The 19655-nt window shown below is 43.2% G+C and overlaps 1 protein-coding gene across 2 annotated transcripts in view; it reads right to left on the reverse strand.

The window, feature by feature from the left end:
- The window catches only part of B4GALT5 (beta-1,4-galactosyltransferase 5), a 77294-nt gene extending 60088 nt beyond the window's left edge, over nucleotides 1–17206 (reverse strand). For both annotated transcript variants that reach the window (XR_002340099.1, XM_003134490.5), the window contains exon 1: nucleotides 16507–17206. Coding sequence is in view for 1 of the 2 variants with exons in the window: in XM_003134490.5 (XP_003134538.2) it covers nucleotides 16507–17191 (685 nt within the window). In the remaining variant the exon portion in view is untranslated. The remainder of the gene's footprint in view (nucleotides 1–16506) is intronic.

Below are 19655 nucleotides of genomic sequence, written 5' to 3' on the forward strand. Positions count from 1 at the left end.
TAGGAATGCTTAAGTCATGGTATAGCACGATTGATTGTATTTAATATTATCACCTTTACGGAAAAGACTAAATCATCTGACATCAATGGTGTCCCCGGGCCCCGCTTCTGTATGCACAGGTAAAAAAAAAAAGAGCGGAAAAAGATTCTACCTTCTAGAACCCAAGCAATGGAGGCGACAGATCAAATGTTACACTTTCACACTAAATTAGCCACATTTAAATTAAATAAAATTTAATAAAATTTGAGGTTCTTCTATTTAATTTTATTAATAGTATTTAGGAATGAGATTAAATTGATACCACAAGGGCTAGAACTTCCCAAGTTTTCCACATATTGGTAAAGACTAACAAATGCGTTTTCTTCAGTCTTCATTTAAAGAATCCCTCGCCAGAAATAATTTTTTTTTTTTTTTTGGCTTCTCAGGGCTGCACCTGTGGCATGTGGAGGTTCCCAGGCTAGGGGTCTAATTGGTGCTACAGCTGCTGGACTACGCCACAGACACAGCAACATCAGATCCAAGCTGCGTCTGCAACCTACACCATAGTTCACAGCAACACCGGATCCTTAACCCACTGAGCAAGGCCAGGGGTCGAACCCAAATCCTCATGGTTCCTAGTTGGATTCATTTCTGCTGCACCACAAAGGGAACTCCAAATTATTGTTACTGTTTTTTTAGGACCACACCCAAGGCATATGGAAGTTCCCAGGCTAGGGGTCAAATCCAAGCTTCAGCGGCCAGCCTACACCATAGCTCATGGCAACACTGGATCCTTAACCAACTGAGCAAGACCAAGGATCGAACCCGCATCCTCATGGATCCTTGGTCTTGCTCAGTGAGGTTCGTTAACCAGTGAGCCATGAAGGGAACTAAGAAATAAACTTGTATCTAGACACTATGTTTAGTTTTAGTGGAGGAAACAGAGCTAACCAGAAAAAGACGTTACAGCAAAGAGACTGTCAAGATTATTCTAACATAAATACACAGCATTTACTAAATTGCTGCCACCCTCCCCAAATCAATTCTCTCAGCCTCTCGGTTCCTAAGGTACAAAATTTTCAAATATCTCTCTGTGTATAAACATGAGAAGGAAACAACGAAGTGAAAACACATGTGATGAAAAAGATGATTATGAATAAATTATTATAATTTCCTTTTATAATTCTTAAAGTTGATTTAATAGTTTAAAAATACTATTCAACAGAACAAGGGTTGAAACATTTGTTAGATCCTAATTAAACATGATTCATTCTGCAATGTTTCTGATGATACAAGCTTACATAAATAATCTGCTGATAGGTTTGTCCAAAATTCACAACAGAGTGAGTTATTCATACATACAACCTGAAACCACAGCTTCAATCTATGCAGACTGTTTTACTATTTTAATTATAGAATAAATTAATATAACTGATAATACTAAAATTAAAATCAGTGGTGTGTTCATTTGTGGCTACTGGGGAATGCTACTAAACACAAACCACAAAATCTGCGCTAACCCAAGTCCTAAAAGAGGTATTTTTGCCATCCTTTCCCCTGCTAGCTTTGCACTTGGCTTTGGTCAAAGCTGGCGTAGATAACTACAGAAGTCAGCAATATATTCTCAGAAAACAAGGCCAAGAGAACCAAAAGAACACAGGTGGTAAACACGCAAACAGTCAACTGTCTGCTCCCAGGGGCCCTCCAAGACTTCAGCATCTTCAGCCAGAGCATCTGCTCCTACAGCTTGGGAGTGCCTTCGAGGTACCACCACGGCACGGAAAGTTTACCCTTGACAAACATCTGACCCTTGTTCTTCCAGCTCTAAATTTCCAGGGTTCAAAGGAAAGATGAGGCAACAGAAAAAATAAGTGCTCTGGAAATTGCACTGAAATCAACTCTTTACCATGTACCAGCTCACCCAAGTGTCTGTTCCCCTCTCTACTGAGTTGAGCACTGCCACTGAGGAACTGTGAAAGGGCAAGGGGACATTTACCTGTTGAGTATCAAACTGGTACCAAGCTGTGCAAACATCTGACAAATACTCTCCTTTAATCCTCACAATAAGCCTCCTAAGTTTTTATACTTTTTGTCTTCCTTTTTTACATATTAAGAAACACTCATTTAGGTAACTGGATCAGCAAGACATATCAACAAAAATGAAATCCAATTATCCAGGCTTTAAAAATATGATTTATTAATTAGTCTAAGCTTGTTATTTCATTTTTGTTTGTTTGTTTTGTCTTTTGTCTTTTTAGGGCTGCACCTGTGGCATATGGAGGTTCCTAGGCTAGGGGTCCAGTCGGAGCTGTAGCCACCAGCCTACACCACAGCCACAGCAACGCTAGATCCGAGCCACATCTGTGACCTACATCACAGCTCACAGCAACGCCTGATCCTTAATCCACTGAGCAAGGCCAGGGATCGAAACCATGGCCTCTGGGATGCCAATTGGGTTCGCTAACTGCTGAACCACGATGGGAACTCCTTATTTTTTTTATGGCCACATTCGAGGCATATGGATATTCCCAGGCAAGAGATCGGACCTGAGCCACTGCAGAGACAACCTGGGATCCTTGACGAGCTGTGCCACAATAGGAATGCCCTAAGCTTGTATTTTGTTTTGCTTTGTTGGGGGGGATATGTCTTTGGGCCCTTTCACATTTATATTTTTCATATATAGAGAGGTCACATCAAAAATTATCTTTGTTCATGGGAGCCAACTATACTATTCACTCTACTTTCGTTATATCTGAAATTGTTTATAATACAATAAAATAACTAAGGAAAAAATTATCTTTAACACAAAGCCAACCCCCGAAGTAGCTCTTACCTAAAGTTAATTTCCCCAGTGCCAAATGAAATTCAAATAAATTCAAATCTTCTAATTCACACAAATCTTAAGATTTCTGAATACTTAAAACCAGAACGAAAAAGCCAGGCATGCCAAGTCAACAACAAAACAGAAAAACGAAGCCAATACCAAAACCAAACACTTAACTTCCTCCCTCCCTCTCTCACTCCCTCTCTCTCTCTCACTCCCTCTCTCTCTCTCTCTCTCTCTCTCTCTCTCTCTCACACACACACACACACACACACACACACACACACACAGCACAATGAAGGATTCCAGTTGTCCCTTTCAGACAAAGCAACTGAGGGGGCCAGCCTAGCATGAGTCAGTTCAAAAATAATCTCAGCAATGAGGCAAGGTTATTTCCACCTTCCATCCAACAGCAGAGAACGCAAGACACTAGCTGTTCACGAATAACAGACTGACTTTCCATACCATCCATATGGCTTTCCGATTTCAGAAAGCGTTTCTTCCTTATCACTCCTTGGAAGTAAAATATAAAACAATTTCTTATTTCCTAGGCAAAAAGTACCTCTCGATTTAAAGACCGACAACCATATTCAATACATAATGATATATACCTTTTACCACAAATGTGAAAACACCAAAACCATTAACCTAAATAATTTTCTAGTTAAAAATTGGAAACAATGTTCCTAGTAATATACAAGATTTATTGTATCTGCTGCTTCCTAAATCAGAACTGTCTTCCTGTTTATTAATTTTTTTGTCTAGATTTCAAGTTTAGGCACAAGACACACCATTAATATACTCATTTGTGATTTGCAATTTCAAAGCAGGATGTAAAATACACAGCACTTAAAAGGGTTAAAATCCATGTTGACTCTTAAATGAGGAAAACTTAAGACTCCTGCTTGTCATGTCATCTGCCTGTAAACAAGGCCCCCATAAAACCAAACACCTGACTGAACTGGGCAAAATTAATCTGAGTCTGTGCTAGGAATCATACTTTCAATTACAATTAATAGTTTTACAAATCCACTGTGTTTTTATTTGATCCTTTTTCGTTTCTTCACGTTGAAGTCTTAATAGTCAGCAGAGCAACTTCAACATACCCAAATAGGCAGGGGACTGGCTAGCTGTACTTTCCAGTGCCTCCCATCTGTCTACCTCCACCTCATGTCACTGACTTAACAAAAATATTTATTGAGCACCTACAGTGTGCCAAGCCAGAGATCCAGGGAAGGATACAAAAATGAACAAAAGAGATAAGGCCCATGCACTGGCCACTTAGAGTTAGACAGGGAAAAGCTTAAAGAAAGTCTATGCTGGAGACCAGGTGGGAAGGCTTATGGGGAGGAAGGGGAATGACATAAATGAAGCTGAGGAGGTAGAGGCCAGAGCATGAAAACTCTTATAAGCTATGATATGGAGCCTGAACTTTATCCTAAAAGCAATGAAAACTGCTGAAGGGTAGGAGACAGACTGATCATGTCTGAGAAATGCTCCCTAAGTACCTGCTCAGGGCGGGACCTCGATTCTAAGTCTGACACTCTTCCCGGTGGAAGGGAAAAGGCCTCAGCAAATAAAAGCATCCTTCCTTCGCTGGTCCAGAGAGCAGCTACACGACCTGAAGTTAAGAAACTTCCAAGTCACTGCTCACCATCACCATGACTCTGTTCAGGAGAGAAACAGCAGAAACATTCCATGTAAACATGACCACCAGCAAGAACAGGTACAACTGATGGGCCCAGTAAGGAAAGAAATTAAATTAAATGTCTCTTCAAGAATTTCTTTAAATTTTTTTTTTTGTTGTCTTAAACGTCTACTTTTTTTTTTTTTTTTTTTTTTTTTTTTGTCTTTTTAGGGTGTCACTAGCTGCATATGGAAGGTCCCAGGCTAGGGATCGAATTGGAGAGGCAGCCACAGGCCTTCGCCACAGCCACAGCAACTCAGGATCTGAGCTCCACCTGCAACCTACACCACAGCTCACAGCAACGCCAGACCCTTAACCCACTGAGTGAGGCCAGGGATCGAACCTGCCTCCTCAAGGAAGCTAGTCAGATTCTTTCCGCTGAGCCATGACAAAGGGAACTCCTTTTTTTAATTTATTTTTCATCTTTTTACTAGGAGCCTGTTTCTCATCACTACCTGCCATCCTGTGCCTGTGTGGTAGGCTGGAGAGGTATGGGAAAACAGAATGCTCTGGTGAATAAAGAATCATCAACATTCAAAGAATCAGAAGAAAAACACCCATGCTTAAAACTCAAAGTCATATCTCCAGGTCTTCAGCCTAAGTACCACTACTTATTAAACAGCAAAACATAAATGGTGCTGGCTAACAGAAATCTGAAGCCAACAAAATGCCAAGTAATATTTACTTTTCTCTATCTTCCAAATCATCATATCCTTTCATTTCTATATGGAAAAAAAAAAAATGAGCCCAGTGTTTCGTGGACTATGTTCATCAATCTATAATATTTTCCAAATTTCTCTTCTATATCCTATGTTTAACCAGTAAACTGGATTGTCCCCCATACCAAAACTTTGGTGTTAATGTCTTACATGGACTTTCAGAGAACTGCAATTAGAAACAAAACATTTCAGTTATAATTCAGCCCTACTGAACAAAATAATCAAACAAAAGACATCAATAAGATACGGATGGCCTCCCCTTCATCAGAAGAGTCAGAGGATTCTTCAAACTCTTGAAACATTTAATGAAATGTGCAAAGTATGTCAAGTTTGGCAAAGAGAGTGACCATCTTAAAGACCAAGAATCAGAAATCAAGAAACTAGCATCAGGAGTTCCCACTGCGGCACTACGGACACTACAACACCAGGACACAGATTCAATCCCCAGCCCTATACAGTGGGTTAAAGGATCCAGTGTTGCCACAGCTGTGGCATACATAAATCACAACTTCGGCTTGGATATGATTTGAAAAAAAAAACAAAAAACAACAACCAAAAAAGCAAAGGAACCTGAAGAGACATTTCTCTAAACATGATACACAAATAGCCAATCAACACAAAAAGATGCTCAACCTCATTAGTCATTAAGGAAATGCAAACCAAAACCACAATGTGCTACTATTTCACACCTACGAGGATGTCTATACTTAAAAAGAAAAAAAATACACAAACAGAAAATATGTGTTGGCTGCAAGGATGTAGAGAAATTAGAACCCTCATATATGCTGATGGGAATGTAAAATGATGCAGCCACTGTAGAAAAGTCTGTCAGTTCCTCAAAAGATTAAACAGAATTACCATATGACCCAGCAATTCTACTCCCAGGTAAATACTAAAAAGAACTGAGGAGTTCCTGTCATGGTTCAGAGGTTAACAAACCCTACTAGTATCCATGAGGACATGGGTTTGATTCCCGGCCTCGCTCAGTGGGTTAAGGATCTAGCATGGGTGTGAGCCATGATGTAGGTGGTAGATGAGGCTCAGGAGCCTGTGTTGCTGTGGCTGTGATGTAGGTCAGCAGCTATAGCTCTGATTCGACCCCTAACCATACCTCCATATGCCGTGAGTGCAGCCCTAAAAAGACCCAAAGACAAAAAAAATTCGAAAACAGGGACTCAAACAGATACTTATATGCCAACATTCATAGCAGCACTATTTATAACCGCCAAAAGGTGGAAGCAAATCAGGTGTTTATCAACAGATGAAAAAACAAAATGTGGCATATACATGTGATGGAATATTATTCATCTAGAAGAACACAGTTCTGACACATGCTATGACATGGATGAACCTTGAAAACATCACACTAAGTGCAATAAGCCAGACACAAAAGGACACCTATTGCATGATTCCACTTATATGAGGTACCTGCAGCAGCCAAACCCACAGAAAAGAAAGTAGACTAGATGCTGGTGTGGGGGATGGGTGAGGGCGGAGGAGGGACGTATTGCTTAATGGGAAGACAGTTTCTGTTTGGGGCAATGGCCATTTTTGGAAATAGTGTGATGGTTGCATATCATTGTGAATGTGATTAATGCTAACCGCACACTTGAAATCACCAAAATACATGGCAAACTTTGTTATAAATATTTTACCATAAAGAAATAGCAAGGAGAAGTTCCCTCATGGCTCAGTGGGTTAAGGATCTGGCATTGTCACTGCTGTGGCTCTGGTTATAGCTGTGGCATGGGTTTGATCCCTAGCCCTAGGACTTCTGCATGGTATGGGCATGGCCAAAAAAAAGAAAGACAAATTAGTTGGGCAAAATGATTTCAAATTCACTTCAAAATCAGAATTAACAGAAGAATCCCCCCCCCACGAGATTAAATGCAATCCAACAATGAAGAGGCTAGCTTGACCAGACCACAGTTTCTTCATGCATTTCATTAAATATTGAAGGGCCTACAGTATGATAGGCACTATCCTAGGCACAAGGCCATTACAACCCAGAAAACTTCCCTATCATTACTCTCTAGATTTTAAGGATGTGGATAAAATGAGTTCCTCTCTAAAAGTTAAAGATTAAATGGTTTTATTAAAAATATACAGATTCAGGAGTTCCCTTTGTAGCTCAGCAGTAATGAACCTGACTGGTATTCACATGAGAATGCGGGTTAGATCCCTGGCTGCCTCACTCAGTGGGTTAAGGATCCAGCGTTGCCATGAGCTGCAGTGTAGGTGGTAAACACGGCTCGGATCAAGCATTGTTGTGGCTGTGGTGTAGGCTGGCAACTACAGCTCTGATTCGCCTGGGAACCTCCATATGCCATGGGTGCGTCCCTAAAAAGACAAAAAATAAATAAACTAAAATATATAGATTCATAAATAAGTATATCAAGAATCCTAAAGTTGGTCTACTATCATCTCGGGTCCACCTGGTTTAACTTCCCTAAGTTGGCAATTCATTTGTTTTTCTGAAATGGAATAAAGGATTTTTTTTTTTTTTTAACTACACAAACATGACCATGACACAGAATTTAGGACTAAACTATTTTCTGACTTTCACAAGTCAACAGTCTCCAAGTTAGAAGATATATCACAATCATGAGAATAATTTAGGCTTAGTGCCTAAAAGGAGAACTCCTCAAAATGGGGGTAATTAGCAGTTTTAGGAGGAAACAAGTACTTCTGTTTTTCCATCTTTCCACATGTATGGTTGTGCAACACATGCGAATTAAGCAAAAGGTATGAATCACACTTTTAAGACAACCTGGAAGGTGAAAAAAAGTTCCCTCTTTACTGATATTTAAATGTTCTACAACTCTTTAATAAAAAGAATACCCAGCTGTGCTCACTAACATACCTCAGATTAAAGTTGTAAAACACAATACCTAGCTTTCCTCCAATCTCCACTTTCCTGTACCTGATACTTCATAACATCTTTCATCACCATAATTAGACCACGGATCGCCTCAGAGAACTGTTCATAATTGATGACAGTAACTAAGGGACCTCAGAAACAATGACCAGCTTCCCTTCTAGTCACCGCAAAGTACGTGGACATCTCTGTAACCTGGGAAGGAGGCAGACAATACTTAGAGTCTAATAATTACTCACTCAAACAAACAAAAGAGGTAGGGGAGGGAATTTGAGAGGAGACAGCACTTTAAATTATTCAATATGATGCCCATGCTTGGGAAAACCCTGGATTCGTGGAATCAGCATGAATGTCCTTCGGTATAAGCCACAATACTAACAAGAATTACTGGGTCAAAATGTAATATTCATTTTCATTCAACATCCAATTACGAGAGGATTGAAGATGGGGCAGGAGCTAATGAATCCAGGGCTCTATTTCATGCTTAAAAGCAAAAGTGTGAAGCTAAAGGAAAAGACTGATTTAGCAGATTAAAACTTAAAAGGATTACCCAGGGAACAGAAGGGGCGAAAGAAAGAAAGAAAGAAAGAAAGTTTTAACATCCCAAAGATATTCCCATAAAATCTCTTATCTCTTAGTTTTTTTCCTTTGACCGAGACAACACCACAAATCTCTTTTTTCTTTTTTTTTCCTTTGTCAAATGATTTCAAAGATAGACTTCAGTGCCGACATTCTTCTCTCATTTTTAGGGCCTATGTCTTCAAAGAAGCATTGCCCAGTCTGAACTTCTCCATTCACCCTACAGAGGGAAGGTCTGACGGTTACACACCAACATTTCACCACAGAATCCCTGGCTCAGTATTTCACTAAAGGTAGGAAACTAAGCTAATGGGAGATGTATTTTGAAGTGGGGTGCCTTTAACTTGACAGAACTCATGATTCCTTCTACTTCAGCTCACACTTGCTCAGAATCCTGTAACTTTGGCTCTGAAGGGGACCCCGAAATCTCCTCAGTTTACAGATGAGAAAAGTGAAGTTAAGGTCTCCATCTAGTTACTGGTAAAGTCCGACTGGAGGCCAGTCCTCCTCCCAGTGTGGTACTAGCGTTAGGCCAGGAGGCCATCTCTCTCCAGGGTGAGAAATAATCATTATAAACATATGGAGCTTTGTGTCGAGCTCTGTGCCAAGCCCTCTAATAACATGCTTATTTCACTCAGTTCTCACAAGAACCCTGAGGAAGACCCCTACTAGGCAGATAAGAAAACTGAAAGTAGTCTGCCCACTCCATCAAACCCAGGTCTGGCCGATTTCTAAGCTAATGTTTTTTCTTTTATTTAAATAATTTTTATTTTTTTCCACTATAGCTGGTTTACAGTTTTCTGTCAATTTTCTACTATACAGCAAGGTGACCCAGTCATGCATACACATATGCATTCTTTTTCTCACATTCTCCTCCGTCATGCCCCATCATAAGTGACTAGATATAATTCCCAGTGCTCTAAGCTCATGTTCATTCCTATCCTACCGTTCTCACCATGGCCTGTAGGGTCCCATACAGCCTGACCATAGGACCTGTACGACCTTTCTAAACTCACTTCTTATCACTTACATCTAGTCAAGCTTCACTCAACCTTATTTCTGCCTCAGGGCCTTTACATACGCTCAACACCCCCCAATACCACCCCAACCCCCAGACCTGCGAGTGATCTATTTATTCGACGCCTTCAAGTCAAACATCGCCTCTTTAACAAAGCTTTCCCTAACCACTCAATCTAAAATAGACCCTCAGTCACTCCTACCACTACCTGAAACCATCGTGTATATTTGCTATCTCTTGATTAGAATAAAAGTGTCACAAAGGGCAAAAACCTTCCACGAGATAGAATGGAAGCATCAGAATGGCAGAACTGTTCTGCCTTTTTCGTTCTAGAGTGGCTGATACCCAAGAGTATCTGACAAGAGGAGGCACTCAAAAAAACTAGTTGTCTTGGAGTTCCCATCATGGCGCAGTGGAAACGAATCCGACCAGGAATCATGAGGTTGGAGGTTTGATCCCTGGCCTCGCTCTGTGGGCTAAGGATCCAGCACTGCCGTGAGCTGTGGTGTAGGCCACAGACGCAGCTCAGACACGGCGTTCACTGTCGTGGCTGTGGTGTAGGCCAGCAGCTGTAGCTCTGATGCGACCCCTAGCCTGGGAACCTCCATATGCCTCAGGTACGGCCCTAAAAAGCAAAAAAAACAAAACAAAAAAGTGGTTGTCTGTATCTCCATCTCATTAAGGACTAATATCAATTCAGCAATTAATTGTGGCAAGTGTGGCCCTAAAAATAAAAAATAAATAAAATTCAGCAATCGATTATATACTGTCATCTATTTTTTTCACTTATTTCTTGTGATTAATCTTGTCTCTTCAACCATTTGGTATGTGCCAAAGGGATATCTTATAATTCTCAACTTTGGGCAAGTTAATGACTCAGTCTGGGCTTATACAATCACCTATAAAATGAAAGAGGCAGTCAAAAGTCTGGAATTCAAGTATGTCCCATAGCTGTGGGTAACATGACAGGAAGTCACTCAAATACTGGATTATTATTGACCCACAGATCTTAAACTCCTTTAATTATCTCACGACTTTCTAAAAAAAAAAAAAAAAAAATACATGCAACATGCCATGGAGGCGATACCATTATTTAGCTAGTATTAGGAACTGAAGAGTAACTGCCCTTTCACTATTAGTACATACAGGCCTGCCTCTTCTCACAATAAGTCCATTAACTCCTTTTAAGCCAACACCCAATCTATCTGCTTCTGATTAACCTTTATCTTGACAATACTGACCACCAGTTTTCTCTATTTCTTAGGCCCCTGCTGCGTCACATTGCCTACTTCTTGCCTGCTTAAGTTCTGTTCACTTTATATAGTTATACAGCCCAACATTTATCATTCATGATCTAAAAAGTTGCAAAATCAGGGAAGTAGGCAAGTCAGTAGCACTTTGGCCTCTACAGTGTTGGAATTTCTGTGCTCCTGAAGACCTATGAAAAATCATAGCAACACAAGACCCTACTTCCTGGCCATGTCATACGCTGCTCCCACTGGCCTGTCAAGGTGGGGGTTGGGGGGCAGAATTTCAGGGTTCCAGCAGAATCATCTACCCTCTAGAGTATCAATGCCCTAGAACAGTAACTGATAACTGTCTGAATGGTACTTTCAGAGACTGTCCAGGACTAGCACATTTTCACTGTTCAAGAGACTTCAACTCTAAACCCAAGACTTTGTTTCCAATTAGGAAAATTCTGCAGAAAGGCCATAAAACACCACCAAAAGCCTGGTCAAAAGTGGTGCTGTTCAGTTTTATAATTTAACCTCTTCTCCAAATATGGTTTCCTTCTAAGAAGACAGACACAATGCAATATTCAAAGGAAACACTGTGAGTGAGTGATTACAGGCCGGCACACATGGGTACAACGGGTTCCTTTAACGGGATGAGGTTTTTTAATTTTCTAAAATAAAAAAAAAAAAAACCCACATTCACAATATGTATTTGATTCCAGAAAAGCTCAGGAACGAAGTGCCCTGAAGCATTTAGAGGGCATTTTCATGTGTGGAACAACAACAACAAAAAGGCTACTTTCATATTATACTTAACAAGGGGAGAATGTGAAAATTTCCTGAAGTTATTAGAAAAAATTGCATTTGATTATAAAAAACTTGCATCTTCTGAAAAATCTTAAGTCCAAAGTTTCATAGAATGTGAATGAAATTGCTATAAATAAAAATTTCTCACTGAAAGTTTGGTGAAGATGCAGTTGTTGTTTTTTTCAAACAGCTTTCTTTGTTTTTTGGCCAACTCTAAGATCAGAGAATCAAGTGACTTGCTCAAGGTCATCTGGTCAAATCAGGTGGAATCAGAATTACTGATTCCTGCCTTCCAAAGGCCAGCTGTAAATGAAATTTTCCTGGAACTAAGGAGGCCAAAAGGAAGAAAAACATTTCCCATTTCCTTTCCTCAATAATCAAAGGACAAAAGAAAAATTACTTCAAATAGTGGAACTTTAATAAAATTTCATCAGTGAAAAGACTACTGCTTCTAACAATGCACAAGCATCTCTCTCAAAAGCAGTAACAATTTGCAAAGGACAGTAACCTCTTTGCAACCTGCCCATGTGACAGCACCATAAACGTAAGATTTCTTGAATCAGCCCTTCAAGTGTACATCTGTAAACAGTTCATTTCTCTTATCTTCTAAAAGACCTGGTCAGACTGGAATATGGAGGTACTCCAAGCTCTTAGATTTTTTAAAGTTAAAGGATCATAAATAAGTTCAAAGTTTTCTTCAGAACCCTGAAAGGAATAGGGATATTTCAACAGTGCAGTGATTAAATAAACAAGAATTATTCAGGCTGTGGGGGAGAGGGGGCCACAGAGAAGAGGCACGTAAGCATTTGTTTTAATCACCACATCCCCTTCTCCCCTTTTTCATTTCGCCCACCTCCCTCACACTTTCTGCCCCATCCTTTTCTTTTGTCTTTTTAGGGCCCTACCTGTGGCATATGGAAGTACCCAGGCTAGGGGATCTAAATCAGAGCTGTTGCTGCCGGCCTATGGCACAGCCACAGCAACTTGGGATCCGAGCTGCATCTGCGACCTACACTACAGCTCGTGGTAATGCCAGATCCTTAACCCACTGAGTGAGGCCAGGGATCGAACCCACAACCTCATGGTTCCTAGTTGGATTCGTTTCTGCTGCGCCACGACGGGAACTCCGTTCCCCATCCTTTGCATTTCTACTTTTAAAACTACTGATATAAAACACTACTTTTGATTTAATAACAAAAACATAATGGCCAATGAAGCCATATTTTAAAATTACTCAACTGAATTGGCATATGAAAGTACCTAAGAGTACTCTGTCTTTGTTAACACATTTAGTAATACTCCTCAAGCCCAATTTTCTAGGTTAGATTGTACTGCTAGCCCATTTCAGAGGACCCTCAAGTCAAGGAAAATTTCCCTTTGCTCTTAGACTATGGGTCACTAATATGAAGAGCGAGCATTAGAACTCAAAAACACTAACAACAGGCTAAAACTGTGGCTGGCCTATATGAGCATCTTTAAAACACAACTAACATGATTGTTCTCATACCTCAAAGGCAAGTCTACCTATTTCTGAATATAGTTGTAACACTCTCTTAGATTTGATAATTTCTCTTTAGCCCTTGAGCACAACGTGGTCACAGGGTATACACAGCAAATCAAAAGCAGCGCTGGAAAAAAATTAAACCTGGAAGGAAATACAAGCCTGACATTTTCCATTATGCCAGAAAACAGAATTGTCATTATTTGGAAATGTACTAGGTTGGTACATTAAACTGCTGATATACAACTGCTTTTGACCTGCAAAAATGGAAATTTCATGTGGTTCAACCCAGTATTATTTTCTAAGCTCATTTTAATAATTGTCTCAAAGTCTTTGCATCCCAGGCATAGAAAACCTGTTTCTCTAGACTGCTTTAACCTTTTCAAACGGTTTGCCACCCTCTGTCCAAAGCTAATCATTAAAAAAAAAACTAATTTCATTAACAGGAAATCCAAGATAAATAAAACCACCAAACGACTCAATGTACCCTGTACCCGTGCCTGCAAGAACCCTAAAACCACTCCACATCCATTCTACTGCTCTCCTTTCCAACTAAGAGAATCTGAATCCTAATTAGATCTACCCTTTAGAAGACTTACATTTAAGGAGAGATGAGTGAATATTTAAGTGGCTTGCATCTTTTTCAGTTATCGGTGATATAAGAATCTAAGTGTGGTAGAAGCCCATTGCTTTACACCAGGGTTCCACTGACCTAAAAATCTACCGTTGAGGAATTTTAATTAAGTTGATAAGTTGCATTTCTTTTTTAGAATCTAGCTTCTAATCTTTCTAATCAAGAAGGTGATTACCATCCCAGTGGGATATACTTTTCCATTTAGATATAGCTGATTTATGCACCCATACCAGAAAAAAAAAAACTGTCACTTTCACAAAAGGAGTTAAGGCTCCAAGACTGCCTCTAGGTTCAAATCCATCATCTCACACCCATTGTTACTAGAATCTAATATTCAATATACTGAAGAACCTTTTCTCAATTAATTCCACTAATTACTCACCTGTTCTTATTCTGCCAAAATTCCTATCTCCTCATCCTGATCCAACAGGCCACAAACAGTGCCTTCCCAGGGGGATCCTTTTCCTAAGACACCTCATAAACTGTTAGGGCAATCTGATGTTACCTGTGCTATCTTCCTAGATCTAGTTTACAGCACATATTATCAATATTAACCATCAAATGAAATATGCACTTAAAAAAAAAAGTCAGGATAGGAGTTCCCATTGTGGCTCATCAGAAACAAATCTGGCTAGTATCCATGAGGACACAAGTTCGATCCCTGACCCCGCTCAGTGAGTTAAGGATCCTGCATTGCCATGAGCTGTGGTGTAGGTTGAAGATGCAGCTCAGATCTGGCATTGCTATGGCTGTGGCATAGGCCAGCAGTTGGACTCCTGGCCTGAGAAGTTCCATATGCCACAGGTGCAGCCCTATAAAGACAAAAAAAAAAAAAAGTCAGGAGAGAATCTCCTGCTCTATCTGGAAATTTCTCTATTCAGCTAGTTCAGTGTTGACAGGTCAACAGAGAATGAAACTAATTATTACTGCAATCCTAAAGGGAGTTTCCCCAGAGTTAAACGACCCTTTCCTAACATCCAAATAATCCTGACTTTTTATAGCAGAATTTACTCTCCTTGGCCCACTCCCGACAGCATCTTCTGATCACTTTTCACTCTAAACTGAGGTTCTCTCTAGGGCCTCATGGTGATGCAAAGTCAGGTAAATACATACCTAAACCTTCCATCTACTTCCTTGTTTCTCCAAAGCTATATATAATAACTGCTGGTGGTTTTTTTTGTTTTTTTTTTTTAACTCTCTAAGCATCAGGTATGGTGACAAGTGCTTTAAAAGGGAATTTATCTATTTCCGCCCTTAAAACCCTATGAGGTTAGGAATGAGTACCCCCATTTTACAGAGAAGAAAAGCTGAGGCTTAGTAACTTGCTCAAGGTCACGGAGGGCAGGGATTAGAATCCAGGTCTGACCTCAATGTCCTCTGACCTTAACCCTCATGCTGTCATTTCCTTCCAACCTTTTTATGTCCTAAATGTCTGCTCTGTGATCTGAGTCTATGCTTGGGCAGGATTCAGTTTCTCCAAGGCTGCCTTTCTTTTAAAGGACATGGCTTTGAGGAGAATAAGTACCCATTCCACCTTTTCTCCACGCTCCTCCTTGCCACCAGCACCATTTCCCCAAAGCCCTAGTCTTATCTCTTCCTCTAGGGCCAATTCAAATGCCACCCTCTCCCTGTACCCTGCCCCAGACCTGGCACCAAAGAATACTTAAAGGCCACCTTCTACCCTCAAGACTAGGAGAGAGCATAAGCGAAAAAAAGGGAAAAGAGGAAGAACCCAGACAGCACCCCTTCCCCAAGTCTGCAATCAGGAAGAACCTGGCTGAGGACCTGAGCGGGGGAGGGGGGAGCAGTGAGGATTCAGGAACGATAGAGGTAAGGGAGATGACAAGGGTGTGCCCTTGGGGGTAGGCGGGGCGAGGGGAGGTAGACGGAGAGGAGTAGTGGGGCACTCAGGGGTTAGCAGACTGAAGGGGGGGACCTCCTCGGGGGGTAGGCCGGGGAATGCCACCCTAAAAGGAAAGCGATCTGTCCATCAGGAGGAGGAGGACCTGGAGGTGGATGTAACAAGCGAAAGTGGAGGGAAAAAAGGGTAGGGAAGGAGAGCAGGAAACGGGAGAGTCACCAGGGAGGAGAGAGGAGAAGGATGGATGGGAACGGGGAAGGTGGGACGCCTCGAGACCCGGGCACAGGGGCTCCGCGAGGAGAGGCAGGCGGGCCGCGGAGGTTCGGGGTCCGCGGAATGCCGGGAACCCGGGCTGAAGGAGACCCCGGGGAGGGGGAGCGGCAGCTCAGGAGCCGAAGAGCGGAAAGTGAGGGTTCTAGGAGGCCAAAGCGAGAATGAGGGCGTCCTGGCACGACGAGGGTGTGTGTGAAGACACAGTCGGGTTCGCGCCCGGATGGGGTTAAAGGAGGGCAGGAGGTGGGTGGGAGGATGTTGTGGGGAGGAGGGTTCCAGAGCCCGTCGGGGTGCAGAGAGCGGGAATGTTCTGGGGTCCCCCGAGGTCCAGGCGTAGGGTCTCCCAAGGGTCGGGCGGGGGTCCCGGTAATCTTCTGAGGGCCAGGCTTGAGGTCGCCTTCCAGCCGGGGGTCTTCCGAGAGCTGGGGTCTCCTTGGGGCGGGGCGGGGGTTTCCAGGGTCCCCTCGAGGCCAGAGCGACACCCCCCCGGGGTCCCAGGCCCCCTTCCTACCTATGCCGGGAGCCACATAGACGAAGTAGAGCAGCGAGGACGAGAGCGAAAAGAAGAAGAGAGCGGCGAGCAGCGAGCGGCGCGGCAGCCGCAGCAGCCCCCGGCGGACGCGCATGCTGCAGCCGGGCGGCCGCTCAAGGGCCGGGCCGGGCCTGCTCCCGCCGCTCCCCGTCCGCCGCCTCCTGGGCCGCCGCCGCCGCCTCCTGGGCCTCGGCCACCACCTCCCGGGCCTCGCCGGCCGCCGCTCTCCGCCGCCTCGCCGCTCCTCGCCGCCGGCCGCCGCGGGCCCGGCCACATGAAGCGGGCGGGGGCCTGAGCGGCCCCGAGCGAGCGCAGCGGCGGGGGCGGGGCAGGGCGGGCCTCGGGGGCGGGGAGGGGGCGGGGCCAGTGCCGCAGGGCACCGTCGCAAAAGATCAGCGCGCGCGCTCACCGCCCGACCCCCTCTTTGGCCCCGGCGGCGGCGCGGTGGCCCGCCGGGAACGTCGCCAAAAGGCGACAGCCCCTCTCCTGGCGCGGCCACCGCCCTGGCTTTCGGGGAGCGTCGCTCAAGTGCCTGTCGGCTCCGCGCTTGGGCGCCCCCAACCTGGGAGCCAAGGGATCGTCTGCAATGCCTGACGCGGCTGGTCACCCACTGCGACAGAAAAGCAGGGATTGTAGGAATATGGGCTCGGGTATACACCTTCATTCATTCATTCATTCATTCATTCATTCAAATCAGCATCTATTGAAAGCAGACATATGCCAGACACCATTATTGGCGCTGGGGATGCTTAGAGACAAAACAGACAAAATCCTTGTCTTCTTGAACTTAACACTCAAATGGGAGGAGAAAAAGAAACAAATCAATTCATAATACCAGGTTCTGATAAGTGATGAACACAATAAAACAGGGGAATATGTTGGAGGAATAATGTGGTCAGGGAAGGCCTCACTGATGGGTGACAGACAGGAGAAGAAACGTAAAAGGGTGAACAGTAGATGCAAAGCCTCTGAGGTTAAAAAGACTGATCTGACCCCAGGTAGACTCAAAGCAAGCATAGATAAAATCCAGTAGGGCAGGGAGAATGGCAGGGATGAGGCTGTAGATATGGGCAGATTCCACATACCAAAGAATCACAAGCAGCAGTGTTGATAAGTTATTAATGTGAAGACCTGCCCTTAAGATACACTGGGCTTTACTTACCACATTAATCACCCCAACAACCCGAAGATGTGCGCTCTTATTCCTATTGTACAAATGAGGAAACTGAGGCTCTGTGATGGAGAAGCAATTCACCTAATCCTTGCAGTAACGGCTTAAGTAAAAAAATGACCTGGAAGTTCCCATTGTGGCTCAGCGGTAATGAGCCGGACTGATATCCATGAGGATGTGGGTTCAATCTCTGGCCTTGCTCAGTGGGTTAAGGATCTGACATTGCCATGAGCTGTTGTATAGGTCACAGACTCAGCTCGGATCTGCCATTGCTGTGGCTGTGGTGTAGGCTGGCACTGCTGCTCTGATTCGATTTCTATCCAGAGAACTTCCATATGCCGTGGGTACAGCCCTAAAAAGCAAACAAACAAACAAACAAAAAACCCTATCTTGGAGTTTCTGCTGCGGCGAAACGGGGTTGGCAGCATCTCTGGAGCCCTGGGATGCAGGTTTGATCCCCCAGCTGGCACAGGCAGAGCGGGCTAAGGATCCAGCATTGCCACAGCTGCAGCATAGGTTGCAACTGTGGCTCAGATCTGAACCCACGCCCGGCAACTCCATAAGCCAAGCAGCGGCCAAAAAAGAAAAAGAAGAAAAGAATGTACCTGTCTCCCAAAGCACTCTTGACCACCAGGTTGTAAGTGCCTTGACTATTCCTCTAGCTCCTAATTCCCATCCTGAATACAAACTGGTATCCTACTCCAGAGGACAGTGTGGAACCATATCCAAAATAATGCTTTAGGATCAGCTCCAAGCCAGAAGACCTCTGAAGGCAGTTAGCAATAACTGAAGACTCATGGTGAGGGGCAGCAGAGGCTGCTCCACCTTCAAGAGGCTGCCAGCTGACTTGGGGGAGGCAAGTGTCCCCTTGGAATGCCCAAACAGGAGAAGAAAGGACTTTGCAGGGATTCTGTGAGGACCAATTATAATTCTGCTTTGTATTCCTAAAGTGATTTATACTTTTTAACAGTGTCTTTTTTGACTCTTTAAATGAGGGCTCTGGAGCCAGTGTCCTAGTTTCTTGAACCCTATCTCTTCCATTCTTTGCTGAGTGACCTTAAGCAAGTTACTTAACCACTCTGTTTCTCAGTAAAATGGCAGATATTATTAGCAACAACTGCATCAGGTTGTTGTGAGGATGTGAGTAATACATGCATACAGGCTCTCAGCTGACCAGTTCCGCTGAGAAATGGGATGGGAGAAAACAGGCTTAAACAACAGAAAAGCAAACAATTTCGACTAGGACAGATGTGAGTTCAAGTCTTAGATCAGTCTCAACTGGCTGTGTGACCTCGGGCAAGTCACTTAACTCTCTGAGCTTCTATTCATTACTTGTGAAAGGGGCCCAATGTTACTTGCCCCGCAGGGATATGATACAGAGTAAGTGAGATAGCAGAGGTGAGGCCCTAGACCAGAAATCTCAAACTAGCTGGAGTAATGTGACTTGCAGCTACTTTCATTTGGACAATACAAAGCACCCCCCAACCTGTCTTTAAAAAACATCTTCAGGGAGTTCCCATTGCGGCACAGCAGAAACTAATCTGATTAGTCCATGAAGATGTGGGTTCAATCCCTGGCCTCACTCAGTGAGAGGGTCAGGGATCTGGTGTCGCCGTGAGCGGTGACGTAGGTCACAGACTCAGCTTGGATCTGGCGTTGCTGTGGCTGTAGTGTAGGCCAGCAGCTGTAGTTCTGATTAAACCCCTAGCCTCAGAACTTCCATATGCTGTGGGCGCAGCCCTAAAAAAAAATAAATAAATAATATTTTCAAACATAACAGAAAAGTCCAGAGACTAGTATAAGCAGCACCTGTACACTCTCCGCCTGGATTGTTATTATTCCAGATTTAAAAAATTTTTTAATTTCTTATACAAATTTTTTCTTTTCATGGCCACACCTGCGGTATATGGAAGTTCCCAGACTAGGGGTCAAAGCGGAGATACAGCTGCCGGCCTAC

Source organism: Sus scrofa, chromosome 17 (genome assembly GCF_000003025.6).
Source record: "Sus scrofa isolate TJ Tabasco breed Duroc chromosome 17, Sscrofa11.1, whole genome shotgun sequence".
Taxonomy (NCBI): domain Eukaryota; kingdom Metazoa; phylum Chordata; class Mammalia; order Artiodactyla; family Suidae; genus Sus; species Sus scrofa.